We start from the raw sequence: 20,692 nt of genomic DNA on the forward strand, positions 1-20,692 counted from the left end.
AATCATTTACTACTGAATAAATGACAGCTATAAAAAGACTATATTTGTTTGCTCCTGAAAATATACCTATGAAAGTCAGGCATGAAAATGCTCCTTGAGGCAAAAGAATTTCACAGAACTTATTCTTACTTTAGCTATCACTATGCCAAAGATGTTCAATTTTCAAGACTTATTTAAAGTTCTGACACATGTATGTTGTTCTATCAAAACAAAAGAAGAAAGACAAACACTTTGGAGTTTGCCTGTATTACATTATTCTTTAATATAAATGACATATAAGTTTTACAAATTAGAGAGATTGACTTTGGAGTATTAAGAGTCTGCAGAAGATTTTTTTCAGGTGATGTTTTTATTGAGTATATGTTTAGCTTTGAAGATTGACAGTAGATATGTGCAGCCTACCTTTGATGTGCTTGCTACCCACAGGTATGGGTTGAAGAATCCCAATTTACAGAGGGCTCCAAATCACTCTAAATAGATGCATCTACAAATGATGTCTCAACAATGTCCACAATAGCAGTTGTTTCACTTCATATATTCCTATACTTATGGTTTTGCTTCTATAGTTAAAATTCCACAAATTTGTCGGACAGAGGAGCCTGCATATCTCTACTTCACAATTAATTCCATTTTTTAAAAACCAAAACCAGTAAAGGATGTTGATAAATGTACAATGAAGAACAAGTGAAAAGTGAACTGCTATGGGTTTTTTTTAGACAAATACATGGACTGATAACAATTACTAAACCCTTATACCATACTCTGCAAGGCAGTACAGTCATAAAAACTGCTCTTGTGACTAAGGTACGAAGGATTCGCTCTAGAGAAATTTAGTCATCGAGCTCCAGATATAGGTTACAAGTTTTTTACTGCAGACTACTCAATATTTTATTCATTAGGATGATGTTAGGCTAATTCTGAATAGCATTGCTCTAGAAGAATGGCAAACTTTAAAGAACTATGTGTAAAATACAAATTTATTTATTTTTTTCAAAAATAATGACATTAGCAACAACTTTATTTGCCTCTGCTAAATAGATACATTCAGAATTATCTTATAGTGGATATTTTTAAACCTCCAGGGCTTGAAATAAATTTAAAGGAGGTAACTCTTACCTTCTCAAGTCTCAAGATGATTTGAGAGTCTTTTTTCCCCTCTGCTATTTTTCTCTGTGTGTGGCTATAAAAATAACCTCAATCACTGTCTTTTTTTTTTAATAAATCATAACTTGACAAATATTTACTCCGAATTTCATATACAGTGGAATCTGAAAACCTGCAGCATTCAGCAAACTGAAAAATGCCACAGAAAGCATGCTGGAAAAGAAGGCTGAAATAAGTCAGTTTAAAGCACAGTGGGCAATTCTTATTGGTGGTATGCTCGCTCTTGTACATCTGTTATGTCTCATTAATTCTACATCAATGGATCACCTCCACTTAAAAGTGAAGTTTCTGGCATTTGGCGTTAATTGTTAGCAACGGCTTTTGGAACAGGCCTATGAGGACAGACACTTTAGCTGGAACACAACCGACCCCCATCCCTAGAGATCTATTTGTAATTCCCAATCTGTACTGCGGAGCGCTCGTGGATACACCGGAAGGCAGAGGGCTGGATCTCCCAGTACTGCACGGGGTTGCTGAAGAGGCTCACGCCGGAGTAGCTGGCCTTCTTGGTGTTGTAGCCAAGGGGGCAGAAGTCGTTGATGCCAATGGAAGCAATTTTGTTGTTATGAAGGTAGACCACCTGAAAAGCATACAAGTACTGAAGTGAGAAATTGAGCTATCACGGCAAATAAGAGAAAATGTTTCATATTAAATGCTTCAGATGTGTTTTGGCAACATTATGCAAATATGTCTTCTTTCCAAACAAATCTTTGACTCTATTTACCTTTTGAAATACCTAGCATATACCCAATTGACATAATTTCTACAGAAAGTGCACAAACTGTGCAAGGAATCTAATAATGTGTCACAGACACATTTTATGAAAAATCCTTTCCTTTGGATTTTTTCTCCTGAGAAGCTGTGAGGCCTCAGGAACAAAATGTAAACAATGATTATCTGCTGCTGTGGAAGGCAACAGGTAGATCTTTGATTGGTCCATGTTGGCTGTTTCTAATTAATGGCCAATCAAAGTCCAGCTGTCCAGGCTGTCTTGGTCAGTCACAAGCCTTTGTTATCATTCCTTTTCTATTCTTAGCTAGCCCTCTGATTAAATTCTTTCTTCTATTCTTTTAGTATAGATTTAATATAATATATATCATAAAATAAAAAATCAAGCCTTCTGAAACATGGAGTCAACATTCTCATCTCTTCCCTCATCCTGGGACCCCTGTGAACACCATCACAATAATGTTGCTGTCAGCTGGTGGAACTGTAACTAAAAGAGGAGCCAAAGATGTGAAGTTACGAATACAACACTGTGGCTCTGGAGCATGCACTGTATACTGCAGGAAAGACATTCTGTGCTGTTCTTGTGAGCCAGAAAAGGCTTCCTGAAGGTAAAGGGAAGCCCCATATCTCTCCTGAGGAAGACACCAAGGTTGTCACCACGGCGATGTGATGAAGGAGAGAAAGTTAAGAGATGTGGACTGTAGCTGGCTCACAATGACATGGCTCCTTGGTCACCTACTGAGAATTTTGATTCTTTCCTATAACCAATGGGCAGTGAATGTGTATGTTAAGTGAATGTAAATATCTGGAAAAGGTAGAAAAGCAACATATTGCTATAATAAATCTCTCTTGCACCCTTCTATTGGAGTCATGGTACTTTGTGTTGTATCGTGCGCTATAACGACATCATACAGAGACCATATTTGATGCCAATTGGTTTCTCTCCAACTCTAATATTTTCATTCTCATGAGTGCAACTATACAGGACTCAGAGCCAAAGTAACACTAATGACAATTTAAAGTAGCTGATGAATATTATTCAGCTCCAGATTCATCACTTTTGGAGCATTTTTCCAAGCAACAAGAAGGGGGCAATTTACATTTAGGAGTCTTCATTCTTTGAGAGCTTTCTTTCCTGTAAAATCTTAGTCTGGGTGAAGACAGATTTGAATTGCTTCCAAGAGGAAATATTTCTAGATATCTGGTCAAAACGACATCAGAAATTCTGGTGATGTGAAATGCCTATTTTGTCTGTTTGTCCTCCTGATGGCACTGTTTTGTGAGATAACAAAGGAAAGGTTATTGGGAAAGGTTGCAAAACGTCACTCAGTAGAAATGAAAAAAAAAATCAACAGAAGAAATTGTCTTAGAAATTATTTTTTGAGTAATGAGGAAACCAAAGTTCAAAAATAATACCATATTTTTTGTGGCCTTTCAGACATACAGACACAACAAATGTACACCTCCAGATCTATACATCTCCATAACCATTTTCACCAAAAAATTGCAATAAGAGTCTTCCTGTTGTATTCAACATTTCCTTCAAAATTCAAGTGCTTATGAAACTTGCATCAAGTTAAAAATCCTGTGCACATTTCTGTTCAAGACTGAATAAACACACAAATACCATTAGGAATCTTCCATCTATTGCTCTCTGATACAGTATGATAAACTTTACCTGTATGTATTTGTGATCACCCAGTCCACTGGGTACTCTGACAAGTTCATTGTTGTTCAAGTGGAGCTCCCTCAGGTGAGGTACATTGTTAAGAGAGCCATTCTCAACTGAAGAAATACTGTTGAAACTGAGACCCAGTCTGAAATGTTTGAAAAAAAAAATTAATATTGAGGGGGAAAATACTCTGAGACTTCTTAACAGCTTAATTGATAAGAGAATTTAATACAGGTAATAAGAGACCTCATGTTAAAATAATTTGCTATGGAGGAGTACTTTTAAAGAAAGCCTTCTTCACAGTTATCTAATAGCCTGCAATCTTGTAGCTAGTAGCAGTTTCAGAAGTCAGGGCCTGAAACTAGAACAAAATCACAGGACTGAAAATTCTTGCTTGATCTTTATGGATGAGAAGTTTCCTAGTATTAATTAGTATTACATATAATGCAAATAGTCTTATGCCACTAATTTGGATATGGCAATGCTTTCAAACTATTAACTGACAATGGAGAGTTTAATGTGAGCTCCCACTTACATAACATGAATTTACTTTGCTCAGAAATCAATTCACAGTTCTCCTAGCTAGAATTTGATAATAAAGAATTTTCATTAAAAGTTATTAGAATGAACTTTCTTTTGAATAGGGTATACCAAGATTTAGCATCGCTTGGGGAATTGAATCCTACATAGCAATTCTCTCTGAAGTTCTACAGAATGCTTACAATGGACTTCAGTGATGGGTACTCATAGTGAATGTCTTTGAAAAGATTGGAAAAAAAACCTCCATGTTTTTTCAGAGGGCTATAAATTCTTGTTTGACACATATCTAAATATGTGCTCTCTACATACGCAGGTTGACAAGCAGATGTGTCAAACCTGGGAGACCAGTACCAAGAAAACCAGTTCTGACTTTCATATAAATCTATTGAAGAAAAATAGTCCCTTTGCACAGTCTTTTAGGGAAAGAATGAAATTATGGGAGTCTGTAGTGAAGTGGACCTAAATCCCATAAGGAATGAAATTATATGCAATTACATCTCCTCTAAATGTCTTACAAAAACTCTCAGTCACTTGGGGCTATGCTTGCAGATGAAGTACGTCAATATTATTGTATAAAACAGAGGGTGATTTGGAAAGAATATGGTCTCCATTGCCCTTCCCATAGGAAAAGAAAGGAAGAATTTCACAAATCATTCTTGCTTCATACATTTGATATATTACTTCCTTTCTCATTAGTGAATAAGTAACATTTTCCCAGTGTTTCAGTAAATCTCATCCAAGTGTTCTAAATCATTGAAGAGCATCATCATAAACATATCTCAAAATTGAAGAAACTCTCAAATAATTTTTCACCATTTTTCTCCAACATCCCCGCTGAATCATTTCCACTGTGTTTTTGAAAGAAACTTCATGATACTCAGCACTGTTATTATTGTTATGGGTTTAGAATCATAGAATCATTAGGGATGGAAAAGACCTCTGAGACCAGCAAGTCCAAACGTTAATGCAGTCCACCACATTCACCCCTAAGCCATGTCCCCAGGAGCCACATCCACATCCTGTGCCTTTTGAACATTTCCAGGGAAGCTGATTCTATCACTTCCCTGGGCAGCTTGTTGAAGTGCCTGACCCCCCTTTCAGTAAAGAAATTTTTCCTGACATCTAAGCGAAAACTCACTTTGTTTGGTTCAATTTCCACTGTTTAAAGCTAGACCATTTCAGTAAGTTTCATTAGAATATAGATGTTGGTAACATCAACATGTGTAATATCAACATGGTAATATCAACATGCGTAACATCAACATGTGTAATATCAACATGGTGATATCAACATGTGTAAGGATGTGTAATGTGAATGTTCTCTTGGAACTCATTCCTGCATGTAATCAGCAAAGTATTTTTTGGATTTATTTTCAGAAGATTATTGGTTTTTTACTGAATCACTCAATGAAGGCTTTTGAAAGACTGGAATAATTTTACAAGGAAAACAAACAAAAATGATAAATTTTGTGCATCTACTAGAATGCAAGAAAACTCAAAAGAGAATGAACAGACATACACCAAGCTCTTGCATTTTACAATTTAAAATTCCTTAACACAGCCAGAAAAATTACCTGTTTCTCAAAGTTTATTTGTGCTTTAGGGCAGCTATAAGACTGTCAGTCTTGAGTAGGCCTTAACAAGGTTGACCTTGTCCTAATATCTCTGAAAATTTAGTCATATTAAAAAAAAGCTGGGGTTCTCTATGGTGGGCTAGAGCTCTTCCATGGCTCCCTCCTTTCCCCATCTGTCTGTTTTGTGCAATGTGCTCCTTGTTCATGCTCTTCCTTACCTCTCACCTTTGCAAAAGAGCATCTCTGACTATGCTTATGTTTCCTGCTTAAGCACAGGGCAGAGAGTGCTTTAAAACCTGGAGCCTGCTCTGAGTAGCTCCACATTTCCACACCCTGGTCAGCAGAGTATCTTGTTGTGCCATACAGTACAGCCACAATGGGAGCAGCCCAAGCTTAGATATTTTTAGGACTCCACTGGCACCTGCTGTTTCAAACTTTATGTCTTAAGGCAGACTTCCAACAGTGTTGTCCATGTGATGCTGCCTGTGGTGTTTTCCAAGTGTGAATGAGAAAAACAGAAAAACCGTGTCATCTGCAGGGCAGCTCACATGCCCACAGCCCCCACCTCCAGTAATGTAAATACTCTCTACCTGAGTAGTTATCATCTTGTTTCGATTTTGGAAGTTTTCTTCATAATTTCTCTGAAGAATCTTATAATCTATTCTAAGCTACTGTAACAAACAATAACTGTTTCATAGTCCTTTAGTCCATATTTGTAATATTTTTATTTTTTCATCAAAATCTAGGACAGATTTCTTTTTGAGTCTGTGATGAAATATTAACATAAAACATAAGATGAAATGTCTTAACTTATAAGATCTGGAAAGCAGTTCTAAACTTATATCTTGGAATTTTCAGATTCAAAATAAATATTAGGTTACTATATACTTCATTGCATTGAACTACTGTTCAATCAACTATAAATAGTTGTAAACTAAACTCCCCTTACTCAGTAATCTCTCTCTGATTTCTATTTTCAACCCTCGTTATGACAAGCAGAATCATGAAAATCCATTAATCCAGTAATCTGGTTAGAAGTCTGATTATCAGTCTTTTTAAAACCCATTTTCATGGTAATTTTTTGAATATTAAATTATAAAAATTATTTGTAGTAAAGGACCATTTTTCTCTGCTACATGTTTTTTGATGTGAATTAATTCACAAATCACTCTGTTTAAGGGATTTTTGGGAATTTCCCTTTTTATTTTCCTACACTTAGAGAAACTTATTCATCAACATAACCACAGATTAGCAGAGTAAAGTCACTCTGACAGTAACAATTTTTCAATTAAATTTTATTATTTTTTTCTTAATCATGTTCCTGGACTCATTGCAGACTTGCCCTTCTTGAGAAACAAAGGAACCACTGTTGAAAGAAGTTTTGGTTCCCATGTACTTTTTTCCTCATTTTCCAGGCAAACTGCATGAGCATTGCTGTGTTCCAAGAAAACTGCATAAACCAAAGATGGACATGAAATGAAAGAGGCATGATACAATTTAAAAAGTCTAATTGTTCTTGTTTGTTTGTTTGGGTTTTATGGGGTTTTTTGTTCAGCTTTGTGCATGTGTGTGTTTTTCTCTTTTGTTTTCTTTTTGTTTTTTGTTTTTTGTAAATCAAATAAACAGTTGTCCCGAGCATATAGCACTCATAATTGAAAACAGATGAAAAGTTTTGTCAGGAAAATAAAAAAAAAGTGTTTCTTCTCTTCAATCACCACACAAATCCTTAGAAGCCTTTCCTGCTAAGTTATGAATATTTCAATGATTCTAGTATTCATGAAGGACAGATTTATGCTTTATAATTGTGTGTGTGGTCATTGCAATTTCAACTAATATGTTAGGTGAAAAGAAGAAATTTATTCTTACTTTGCCAAGTTAGTGAGTCCAGAGAGACTTTCAGCATCAATTTTGCTGATTTTGTTGCCATCAAGGTGAAGCTCAGTAAGGGATGGAGGAAGGCCTGAAAGAGAGAACACCATCAAATTAATTTTGATTAAACTGGATACTTATATTTAAAAAAAAAATTGTACCATAACAAGGTTCTTTCACGGTTGACAAAATAATATTTCTAAACTTGCCCATGAATGTTCACTAAATGAAATAAAGAGCTTTCACAACCCTAGTGTCCTTATAAAACAGTTAACTCTTGAAAAATTAAATTCTTCTCATTTATTAATTCTACCCTTCATGATTATGTAAATGAGACCTATAAAGATCTCTCATTTTAGCCAGACTATCCATATACATAAATGTGCAAATATGTATCACCTAGATATTTAACAAGAAACAGCAGTAGAAAATGCAGCTGTAAGTATGAGGCGAAATAATTTTAATGTCATTTTAGTTAGGGTGCATACTAGTTTACAAATTCTGTTTATCAGGGAAAACAAAAGAGGAAACACATTTTACCTAACTGAGGTCCCTCAAAAGAATATCCAGAACAGGAAATATGGGAAGAAAAAAACAAAAATCAGTATTATGTCTCAAAAAGTTTTCAGCCATTTCCAAACAATCTGTTGACTGAAGTATGAATAAATTGAATATCATTTCATCTGTATTAGAATAATTCCTGTTTGTTTGTTTTGTTTTTAATAAATTACAATGAAATTTTTCTTATTTTCTAGGAATTTGCAATTAAGGACTTTGAAAAATAGCAAAGATTTCTGTTTTGTTATAGGGACACTATTTTTGGCTTCAAACCCACAGACTTGTGGAGGGCTGATTTTATGCTTGTACAACTTCAGCTAATTCTACATGAGTTTACAGTTGTGTAGTGTTAATCAGGCTTGGGGGCTGAAAAAGTTCTTCCATTTTATATTTCAGCTATGAGACAACAAAAGCAAAATAACATAAAATGACATTTCACAGTGTACCTCTCATGAAGCTTCTTGTAACCGAATGCCAAAATTTTCTAAACTAATAAAAGTAATCTGGTTTAAAACCAGATACTTTAGGGACAGATTTACAAAGCTTTCATAATATTTTTTTCCCAACTGAGTAGAAGTTACCACGTTCTATCTGTGCAATTCCCTGAAATACTAATGGAATTTCTTACCCTTTGGGATGCTTGTGATGTTGGTGTCAGCGATACGGATGTAGGAGAGCCTCTTCATGCCCTGGAAAGCTCCATTCTCAATGCCTGAGCTCTTGATTGGATTGGTGCCGAGCTCTGTCAACAAAACATGGTTGTGAGCTGGGCTGCAATGTAGGCATTTATATTCTTCAGGTCATAGCTAATTTGGAGGCACAATTTATTGGGGCACTTGTTGCCTTTCTACTATAATCACTGATCAAACTACAAATAGCATCTTAAAAAACACTCAGTTGTGTTTGTTATAATTTCTCATGCTCATACCTAAGACAATCACTTGATTCAGTCCATTAAAGACGGCTTTCCTCAATTTGGAGATCTCATTCTCATGAGCCCGTATCTCCTGGAGAGACTTCGGCATGTTTTCTGGGAGTTCCTTCAGGTTGTTCTTGGACAGGTAAAGTCTTTCCAGTTTCTTCAGAGGAGCAAAAGCTAATGGGCTTATTTTGCTGATTTTGTTGTTGACAAGGATCAATGCCTGTGGAGTAATAATCAAGGAGATCTCAGATGACCACAAGGGAAGTTATTTTTGTGGTGAAACATTTTAAAATTATTATTATATTACTATTACTATTACTATTACTATTATTCTCTACTGCCTTTTGAGGTCTTCTGATGGCAAATTTGGTGAGCTGAAGTAAATATAATGCAGTACTAAAAAAAAGATTATAAACTTCTGAAACAGTGAAACATAAGTCCTATAGAACAAATGCAAGTGTTTCTTCATTGCTGGGACTGCAGTGCAGCTTCTGTTAGCATCCATAGTTTATGTTTAAGAATAAGTACAATCATTCCATTTGAAAGCTGGGAAGAACAGGACAGTCGCAAAAAATACAATTTTTATTTGGGTATTTTTTTTCTGGTTTTGTTTATCCTAAGGATACTGTTATACCTTATCCATCATCACACAACCCTTCTAACCAGTGTCTCCTGAACAGGAAATTCTATTACCCAATAGAGTGAAGGCACAGCCCAGCTTAATAAAAATATGCATAACTTCACCTCATTCCTCTTATTCTTATAAAACAGCACTTACTAGATTTTGGACAAATAACAACTTTTTTTTTTTTTTTCTCAGAGATATAAGCTATCTTTTCGGTAAGAAAAATTTTGTTTGGAAGGGGAACAATCTGAAGCATCAGGCTCCAGGCCCTGCTGTTGGGAATCATGGACCACACGTACTTTGCCTTACTTGTAAGTGCCTAATTCAGTTCTCACAACTGTGATATCTAGACTCAGGGTAACTCTAAGATTATCTCTCTATACAGTCAGCAGAGAAAGACCTTCATGAAAGCACTCTTATCTGTAACAGGTGTTCTCTGCATGCCTCTGAAATTTTACATTACTTCTAAATCTCATAGATTAATTAACCATGACACAAAAAGGGAGTAGGTTTCATTACTATCAGGACATAACACAGTAATGGAGATTATTTCAGGTATAATAGACACTTGAATGATTCTTATCATTCCATCTGTTTGCTATCTACTTATCAGATTTACAGCGCTGCATGTTTTTTGCAGTGGATTATGTAGAATGTGCCATTTAAGTATTGATATAATACCTACTTATATTCATTAATAGGGCATCTTTTTCACCACCTCCATTGTGCTAGTTTTAGAAACAGAAGACAAAAATTGTTGTAAATACTATAGTGAACTTCAGACTGTTTTCATATTTTCAATATTTTCAGAATTACACTTTAGTCTGTTTCTTGGAGGAAAATGGAGTGTCTGACATTCCACAATCAGTTAAGTATTAAAGCAGTGACAAGACTATCAGCCTCTGTGAGAGCAGCTCTCCGTCATGGAAACTGGAAAGAGGAGTGAAAGATGAAAATGGCGATGAGTTTTTCCCCTGATGGACTCCTCTAGCAGATCACCCTGAGCAAAGCCAGCAGTGTGTCCTGGACATGGTTTCATTGAGTGCACGTAAAGCTGAACAGAGCTGGTTTCAATTTGGTGTGCTAGCTAGAAATAACTCACATGCAAGAGGAGGGAGAAGAGGTCACCCACAGTTCAGCAGAGCTTTTCCCTAACAATAAGCCCATCCCAAAATAAATATGTTGGTCAGTGCAGGCCCTGGCACCAACTCCCTTTTATTTGGGCCTGTATGATAAAATCTGACATGAGAACACATGGATACACATTGGGAGTGGTTTTCTGATTCATGATTGCCAGAACTGTGATACAGATGTAGCTTCTGCCCACTGTGAAATTCAGCTACCTGTAGAGTATTAGGACATGGCAATCGGGTTATTTAAAGGTGATACATTTGGAATTATGCAGATTAGTGTATTACATTGCTTTTATTTCGATAATCAAATGTGCTACTGCTAATTACATTGGTCTTTATTTTTATTAATTTCACCATGTATTTTTTTCATAGATCTCTAAGTCAACACTCAATGAGTTTGGGCTCATGTTATGAATATTTGAAAGTTTTATCCTGTATCTTTTTTTTTACTGATTAACCATTTGTTTCAGCTAAAAGTCTCCCTTTTTTGGATTTCTCTTAACTATTTTATCTTTTAAATTAAAAAAAAAAAAGTGCAACAGTAATCACAGCGGATGACTTGGTGTCAAATATTTCTTGAGGGAAATAGGCAGGCATACATTCAGCTAGGCACTGTAAATATTCTCAGAGTAGCGGATTGTTATATCTCTTCAGAATGTAACTGATACCCCTGACCAAACCCAGAAGTTATCTAGGTACCTAGAATTATGCTTTTCCAATGCTTTCTCATGAATATGTTAATGTTTTCTTGGGGAAACAGATTTTTTTATTATTCAAACACTCAAGGAGTCTCACTTAGAAATGACGGTATTCTATCAAAGATATGTATAAAGCCACTAATTTCACAGTGAGAACACGTGTTTGGTGGTATAAGGTGGGAAAGTAACACAAGCCAGAATTTACAACTTTTTCTGTACCAGAATAGTATTTCCCACTTAGAGCCCTCTGTGCAAGTCCCTGCTGCCAGTATTTTAAACCTGCATTATTTTTCCATTGTTGTGCAGCTGTAAAGAAGGAAAAATAAACCCACACACCACAGTTTGTAAGAGACATTTTGCTGTCTCCCAGAGCAACAACAAATAATGAGGATAACACACCCGTATAGCACCTGGCAAGCCATAGCCCTGGATTCCTTTCCCACTTCACAATGCCTCTATTATATCCCTTACTTGAAGAACTAAGTTATTAGCCTTGCAGCAAGGCTGTTTACTTTCCTCAGAATGTGTCCCGCATGGTTTGCATGTAACAAAAGCTAAACCAAACCAAAATAAAATGAAATTAAAAACTCAGGGGATTTAGAGGTCAATGAAAACAGGAACTAGGGGACAAAAACCTAGGGAGAACATCTGCAGGCAGTGTTACAGAGGAATGGGTCTTAGGCAAAAGCAGGTCACAGGACCAGCTATCCAGAATAAAGCCCAGATGGCACAATGGGACATTACATTCAGTGTGTTAAAGGACATGAAAATTTTGTACAGGGCAAGAAGCACTTGGAGAGAAAAATAACGGTCATCCTGAAAGTGCTCAAGAATGCTGGAGCCCTTGGTTACAGATACCACTTGCAATGCTGCTGGTGTGAGATAATTTGGCAGAAATGACATCCTAGAACAAAAGTTTCATGAACTGATGCCCTTATTTGAAAATCTATCTTCTTCTACACTTTCACTTTTAATGGAGGAAAAAGGATTTTTCATTTAGAATAAATATATTCCCTTAATCCTAACTTCCCCTGTCCAAAAAATTGAAGCACATCATGAATTGACAATAAAAGTGACTGAGAAAACAAATGCACAGCTTTCAACATGACCTGGTATGGATACAAAAATATATGGAAGAGGAAAGAAAGAAAGAAAGAAAGAAAGAAAGAAAGAAAGAAAGAAAGAAAGAAAGAAAGAAAGAAAGAAAGAAAGAAAGAAAGAAAGAAAGAAAGAAAGAAAGAAAGAAAGAAAGAAAGAAAGAAAGAAAGAAAGAAAGAAAGAAAGAAAGAAAGAAAGAAAGAAAGAAAGAAAGAAAGAAAGAAAGAAAGAAAGAAAGAAAGAAAGAAAGAAAGAAAGAAAGAAAGAAAGAAAGAAAGAAAGAAAGAGGCAAAAATACATTAGGTACTAATACATCAGTTTGTTAGGCTTAGAGGTTTCATAGCAATTTCCCATGGATAAAACTCAACTTCCATCCTCATTTTCCTGAGATAAAGCTTTTTTCCTTTGTCATAATATAGCATGTAAAATGCACAGTAAACATTGACTCAGTTGTAATATTGCACCACCTTATCATGACCAGCAGTTTAAGTAGCGTTCAGAGAGGAAAAAAAATTAAACTTTGCTCCAAAGATGACTTTCTCTTTTAGTGAAACACCTCTGGTATTTCTGTAGTCAGGAGAAAAATAAAAACCACTGTATGACAGGAATAGACCCTGGCTACGTTGAAGTCAGTGGGAGTCTGGCCATTTAGCTCCCTCTGACCTGGTTTCTACATCAAATATTTATTCCCAACACAAAAAGGAGGATTCACAATTCGGGAAAATTTTGGAATCCTTGTTGGCAGGCTTTTGTCAAAATACAGCCTGACAAGCTGCAGAGGCAGCGTGTGGCAGGCAGGCTGGAATTAGCATAGGGTTGTTCTTGTTGTGGTTACTAAAACTTCCAACTTTTGTCCTGTCTAGGGGTGGGGAATTAAAGTTTCTGGTGTAATTTCATTATATGAGAATCTCAGGAGACTGTTCTGAGGCGTTTCAATCCCCATTCATCTTAATTTAGTACAGTTAGAAGTGAGAGCCTTGCCAAAACCAGAATTAAAATGGAAAATTACCAGCAGACTTTCATCAGCCATATTACATAGTGATACACCTGTTTTGCCAGCTGGGGATGGAACTCTTATCTAACATCAATTCTTTACTGATGCATGCATCCTTCAGGGTTCAAACTGAAAAGTCAATCCCTGACCCAATGGAATTTCTTTAATTTCCTGGGTTATGTATTACATTATTACCTGTTTTTTATTACAGTTCTGCTAGGAACAGTTATATCTTAAGAACTTTAACCTCAGGAGCCAGGCATCCCAATAAAAATAATAATAAAATTCATCCCTTTTGTTTACCTTACATTTTAAGTTAAGTCATGCTTACAACCTGAACAGAGAGGGAAGACTTTATTCAAAATTATTAAGGATGTATGTACATTTATGGAAAAAAACTAAAAAACCAAACAACTCAAGAACAAAACAAACAAACAAACAAAACCCCCCAAAACCAGAACTTGACAGAAATGCTGTTATTATTTTTCTCTAATCATCCAAAGCTAGGATCAAGAGGACATAGCTAAGGAAAGCAAGGAAACAAAGGATGAGATGGAAGCAATAGAGAAGAATGAACTGTGAAGGAAGAAGAAGCAGCCTGTCAGTACAAACAACAGAAGCCTGTGGAAAACACTTTAATCATGTGCACAGGACCTTGTTGAATAATCTCACCAAGCAAAGGAGCCTGCTGCAGACCTAGTTTGCCTGGCCTTTGAGTTCTCACTGGTACCTCTCATGCAACATGACTTGCACAGACGATGAGGAAACAGGTGGTTCTGCATTTTCCTTTTTCATTCAACCCTGTCCTTGTCTACTGTGGCAAGAAATTTTGGTCATTCATTAAATTTATTACAATTGATCTGATTTTTTAATTGTTATATTCTATAAAAATTTCCTTTTTTTATTAGCCTAGAATGCTGGCTCTCTCCAGAATTTTAAGGACTTCAAATATTTAGTCCTGTTTTTTTTCCTCACATGAAAAAATCTTTAGCCATTGTACAAGAAAAATGTTTTCTGTTCATGTGGTCTGTTATATACTTGTTTCTGTGGAAAATCTCACTGTTTCTTAAGCATAATGCAAAGGTGAGTATGAGGAAGTGAAAATTCTCTAAGGGAGTGCTGTATTTCAGAAAGATTAACTTTTTGTTCCCCTCTCTGAATATTTTTTAGGAACCTAAAGCTGCACCTCAGTCATGCCACTCATGATAATAGGAACTGGGTTCAGAGATAGAAGCTGGACAGAGATATCTGTCTTTATTTTTCCACAGTAGGATGGTGATTACTGATTCTTCTTTCTGTGATTTACAGAGACAAGGTGTTAACTTCTTTTAATGCCTGGGAAAAGGGAACTGAAAATGTAATGAGTCATCAGAAGACTGGATTATTTAATTGATTCTTTTGATCTCAGGGGTTTTCTGTATCTCTGAAAGATCTTCTTTAGGTTTGGTTTGCTTTGTTTGGGTGTTTTGGGATTTTTATTTTGTTTGTTTGTTTCTTTGTTTGTTTTAAAAAAGGATGGCATTAAATTTTCTAGTGCCATACATTAATTTTCCACTTGCTGTTACTACTAAAAGAGTTTCAGTTTCTCTGCCTGCACATTTAGTGTGGATATGGTCATAACTTTAAGTTCCAAGTTTAAATCTTTTATCTCTTAGATCTTTTCCTTCAGTTTAAACAAAGTTTAGTTTAGCATTTTTGTATGCACAGCCATGGCTTTAAACAGTTCTGCTAGCTTCAATTAGGTAATGTTTCATTTGATTTCAGGCCAATAGTGCACTCATCTTCTTTCACTATTCTAGCACTCTGCCAATTGAAAAATTCTTGTTGGAGAAGCATGCAGTCACTATTCTGCTGTTTGTGCTGTTCTTGTAGTGATCTAACACAGAGCAGTTTCTTTCACCTCTTTTTCCAGGTGCAGGCATTCTTCTGGTTTGCTCTGGCTTTGCCACACAGCCTGCAACTCCATGTGCTGTTTGTGCAGACTCCTCCTTTACTCTGCATGGGAGCTTGCTCATGCAGTATTTTGGATTCTTTATTGTGTCCATGGGGTCAAAGTGCTGAACTCCATCCAGAAATGTCAGTCTGCCTGGAAAATTCTTACTGTTTCATAGAAATAGAGACTTTTTTTCCTGGCTTTTCCAATAGATTTCCTGTCTGACTTTTTTGCCACAGGTCTAAGTCATAAGCAGCTTTTTTTATATAATAATATCAGACAGTTTTCTGAAAATGTGAAACTCAATCCTCAGCCCATTAAAAAGTCTTCGCATTTTCCTCTGTTTTCTCAATCCCTGTGCTAAAAAAAACAAAACCAAAACCACACAAACAAACAATCTTTCATTTTCAAATAGAGTGAAGTCTCACTGAGTTTTAATAGTACAACATTACAACATTAATAGTTTAGCCCCTTTTTCCTGGATAATTTAAAGCTATGAAAATATCAAGTGCACTGTAACTGTTGACTGTGATGTTTCTTGGCAGAAATCTATTATTTGCAGGTAAATATTCCTTTAGCTGTGCCCTCTTCTAATTGCTTGACATATTTCCACAGCTGCAAATTTTAGCTGTGCTTGGGAAATCTACTCAGGAAAATTTTCAATACTAAGAATATTTTGGTAGGTTCTAAGTTCTCTTTCATCTCCAGTGCTGTGTCACTACACAGTGATGTGTAGCATAAGCAGTTACGTTTGTACTGAAAGAGAAACCATGAACAAGTTAGGGGTAAAACCTTTATTTTCTTGCTACTTATTCTGGATTTTAGAACCAGCCAAATCTTAGGTTCAATCCAACTTGTTCATGAAAATCACATCTAAAACTGATTCACTTCTGGTTGGTAACATCTGTAGGTATTAGGAAGGTATTTTAATGGATTATTTAAAAGTTACAAACTGTATAAGCTGCTCATTTTTTTCAAGAGCTATGAAAATTGGGGTTTAAGGAGTTTTTCCCTTAAGTGATCATTCATGCAAGCAGTTAAGTCCAATTTCCAATTTTAGATTTTGTCACAGAAATTTTAGTAAATCTTTCTTGTAGAGTACAAGAAAGTTTAGTAAAGTGTAAGAAATTTTTGAACATCACACTGTCAACTGTGGCATTAACCCAAGCCATGATTCTCTGGAAATAAGATTAAAAAGCACATGCATTTTTTATATGTGCCTCACACACTCATATATCTTTAAAATAAATGAGATAATAGAGCTCTGTCAGTAACAATGCTTTTGAGTTTTACTTTCTAAAAACAATACTCCCTCTGAAAAATATTTAATTGAAAGTTGGGGAATGGGAATCGTTCCCAGATATTACACAGGAATATTCCTGCTGAGAGCAAAGATGGTGCCTAGTTACATAAATATACTGCATGACTAAATTATTTTTTTGGGGAGGAGATCATAGAATCATAGAATGGTTTGGGTTGGAAGGGGACCTTGAGAGAATCATTATTTGTTCTTGAGTAAATCCAGGAAAATTGCAGTTTTGAAGGTTACATGTTAAAATTTTTGCTAATGCATGATTTCCAGTGGTCCTTAAGCATCTCCTGGGTACTTTTGTGAGTAAGTCAAACAAATAATTTCTTCCCTGAGGAGTTACGTGTTTAATTTACTATTAAATTGTATTTGCTGTAAAAAAAAGAAAAAGAAAACAGGAAAACTGAAAAAAAACAAAATAAAGAAAACCCCTTAGAGTTAACTTCAATGACATAAAATAAGTTCACAACAGCATAGCTCACAGCAGGATGTGTAATTGAGACCTGAACCAAATGCCAAGTGGGTAGAAGTCACTGGGAGCAGTGATTTTCATCTTCAATGCCATGCTCTGACTCATTTAATACAGTGTCATGAAGAACGACTGCCAAAAGATTAATTTCACTGATAAGAATTTTGTCTCTTTTAGCACCTCACAGATAAGCTTCACTGAAAACACAGGACTTCTTTCCAAGGAGGAAGAAAACCAAAGAAAATGGGCAGGAATTACAGTGTCAAATCTGTCCTGTAGCCAAAGAAGGGAACTGAAAAAAAAATCTGGGGAACAAACTATCTCATTCTTAAAGCTAGACTGCTGAAATGTGATGTGGAAGAACATGTTTTGTTGTCTTTAGAGGTTATCTGTGGAACTATATCAACTATAGACACCTATGCTAAAATTAGATGACATGAACCTCATCATGATTCACTCATGCAGATCCCTTCACTATGGACTGTCTGGCATTCACAATTTTTTAAAATTATCTTCTTGATGTTGCATTTGAACAAATATTTAAGATGGACTTTGGAAGAAATTAAAAGAGGTAAAATTTTATAGTTTTTTTCCAAATATGAGTAGCTAAATGCGGATTCTTGTTTTAAACAGTAATTCTTTGGGTGATGATATTGGCACCAGTTAAGGATAAAAAATTGGGAGTTGGCTTCTTGTTTGTGAAAGAAATGGAATAGAATAGAATAGAATAGAATAGAATAAAATAGAATAGAATAGAATTAAAATAGGCTGTAAAGAGCCAGGCAAGAAAAGCCAAAGAAGATATTGTTTATAATAATAAAGGATCAAATGGAGGAATGCACAGAATAAAATGAGTTTTTGAAAGCCTAGAAAGTAATATTTTCAGGTGTATGCCTGAGTTAGGATATTACTTTCAAAGAGAGAAAATAGCCTTTTTCTACTCTGTAAGGAAAATTATTTCAACAAAATTCAGGCAGAAGTATGAGGTGTGTATTTAAAAATGTTGATAAAAACTATAGACAGGGAGGAGGACCTCAGACAGAGAAAAAAAAAAAATAGAAACAGAGAGGAAGGTAGCTGTCTGATGGAAACTTGGAAAAGAAGAGGTGAACCAGAAAAAAAAAATAGTCACAGAAACCAGGAAGGAAAATATTTCAGCAAAGAGGAAACCAGACAGAAGTGTTAGAAGAGACTGGCAGGTAAAGGATGAGGATGGAGCTTTGCAGGGAGAAGGTTATTGCAAAAACATAATTTCATTGTAGTCCAGGGGGCAGAAGAGTAATTTGGAAAGATTCTTGAATTAATATTAGTGCAGAATGTCTGCTAACACACGTGGCACAGAGAAATCTCTGTGAGCTCAGAGGCAGGAGGGGAAAGAGTACAGTAAGAAGGGAGTGAGGTGGCAGGGCTGAGATGGAAATTACCAAGTAACTGTGCCAAAGAGACCGAGAACATAAATAAATATGTGAGAGGAGCTATGATGGGAGATCAGGGGACTGAATGGACAGGAGACAGGCATGAAGAGCTGAAAAGAGCTGAGAAACTTCTGGAGTTTGGCAAGAAAGCTTGCAGGAGAGAAATGGGGAGAGAAATAATTAGGCTGGGCTGGTGGAGGAGGATCGCAAATTATTTAATCTGTTTTCCATAAAAAATGCGTTGCCAGGCCAAAGTCACATTTTCTCCCCATTTTTGTTGGTAAATACCAGTTCATTTTTAGACTTACATGAAGATTCTTCAGGTTCTTGAAATCTCCTTCTTTAATTTCAGTGATTTTGTTGTTCTGTAAGTCCAACAGGGTTGTGTCTGGGGGAAGGTCTTTTGGCACCTTTTCCAGACCTAGTGATAGTGAAAAGAACAATTAACTTTGGAAGAAACTTTAAATAAGGGACAGTGCCTTTCTTAGTAGCATTTTTCTTTCAGTAAACACCATTTCTAGAACTAATTTCCTGAAGCAGCTTATGAAGACTTATTTGAAAGTGTTTCTGTCTCCAGCCAGTCAAAGAGTGTTTTATTTTGCTAAGTTGAACCAACATTTATTTATTCACATTTCCATTATGCCTTTTCTGAGAAAATATCTGAGTCTGAGGTATGGCTTGAAGCAAAGGATTTAGTTTGGGGAAATAATTTCTAATATGTTTTATTCCACTGAATTGCGTGAATAAAAAATCCTTTTGGACAGAGATATAGTATTTATTATTTTCACTGGGTGTTAGCTTTTGTAGACAGAGAACCTTTCCTGCTTTTAAAAGGTACAAGGCTTTTTGAAGGAAGTATGATATTTAATTATAATAATTTCCAGAAAAAATACAGTTTGTTTGACAGTAACTGAGTAAATTGCAGTAAAGTCCACCTTAAAAAAAACCCCAAACTACCAATCCACCTTCCCCCTTTTCTCTGAACTGAAACTATGTCCAAGTTTTCTGGAGAACAAATCTCTTGGTTTCACTACAACTGCCAAAAGAACATCAGACAGTTTAAATTAAAGACTCTCTTTGGGACTATTTTCTGAATAGCTGATATGTAAGTCTGATGAAGTCATGGAAATGAAATTATTTAGTGTTAAATAACACTTGCTTTACCCAGCTTTCCTTTCATACTGTGACTTGGAATAAAACAAATCTTTTACAGTCATTCTGATTTACCACAAAATTAAACTGTTCTTTCCTAACTAGCTTTTTTTTTTTTTTTTAACAGAATGTGAAATGGTAAATGAATAGTTGTTAGGAAAAATTTTTTAGACACTAATAAAGTCTCTATATGGGCATGTATCAGAAGTGAACTTCTCTGGGTAAAATTCTCTTTTTACCAGTAAAGGTTTTAACTAGTATTCCTGAAGCTCTATTTGAACACTTCTGGGAAAGATCTCTCTGCAAGTATTTCCAGTGTCTCCCCAGAATGATGGTGAACTGCAAAATGTTCTTCTCAGAGGAAAGATATATACCTATATATGTTATTTTTTAAACCTGCATAGTAAAGCATGGCATTGCAAACACAGTGGGAAATGCTTCCCAGGGAAAAGCTGCTTTGTCCGCCATGGCTGTTGGGATTCCATGCCTGGAGATGCTCCAAAGTTGTCTGGATACAGCCCCAAGCACCCCCCTAAGCACGGGAGTGGCCTGGATGGTCTCAAGAGCTGATGCCCAAATTCAACAATTCTGTGATTCTGTGATACTTATTGCTCATCAAAAATGTATTCTCAAACACAGAATGTTGGTTTATCTGTCAAAATCTTGCTGTGTGTAGCAAAACTCATTATCTTTCAATCCTTTCTTAGAATATATGTGTATATATGTAAAGAGAAAAGCATGGTAAGATAAAAAACATTAAAATATTTGGACCAGATTTTTATTAAAACTGAGTGCAATAAAAATTTATCTGAGTTTTAATTACAACAGAATTCAAAGG

The 20,692-nt window shown here is 35.7% G+C and overlaps 1 protein-coding gene across 1 annotated transcript in view; it reads right to left on the reverse strand.

Annotated features, from left to right (window-relative positions):
- Positions 1–237: 237 nt before the first annotated feature.
- DCN (decorin) overlaps positions 238–20,692 on the reverse strand; it is a 38,647-nt gene continuing 18,192 nt past the window's right edge. The window contains exons 3-8 of the mRNA XM_054275110.1: positions 19,011–19,123; positions 9,035–9,248; positions 8,735–8,848; positions 7,546–7,639; positions 3,572–3,710; positions 238–1,744 (exon numbers count right to left, since the gene is read on the reverse strand). Coding sequence (XP_054131085.1) covers positions 1,550–1,744; positions 3,572–3,710; positions 7,546–7,639; positions 8,735–8,848; positions 9,035–9,248; positions 19,011–19,123 — 869 coding nt within the window. The 3' untranslated portion in view covers positions 238–1,549. The remainder of the gene's footprint in view (positions 1,745–3,571; positions 3,711–7,545; positions 7,640–8,734; positions 8,849–9,034; positions 9,249–19,010; positions 19,124–20,692) is intronic.

This window comes from Melozone crissalis, unplaced genomic scaffold, assembly GCF_028551555.1.
Source record: "Melozone crissalis strain CALT ecotype California unplaced genomic scaffold, PUWL_Pcris_2 ptg000004l_1, whole genome shotgun sequence".
Lineage (NCBI taxonomy): Eukaryota > Metazoa > Chordata > Aves > Passeriformes > Passerellidae > Melozone > Melozone crissalis.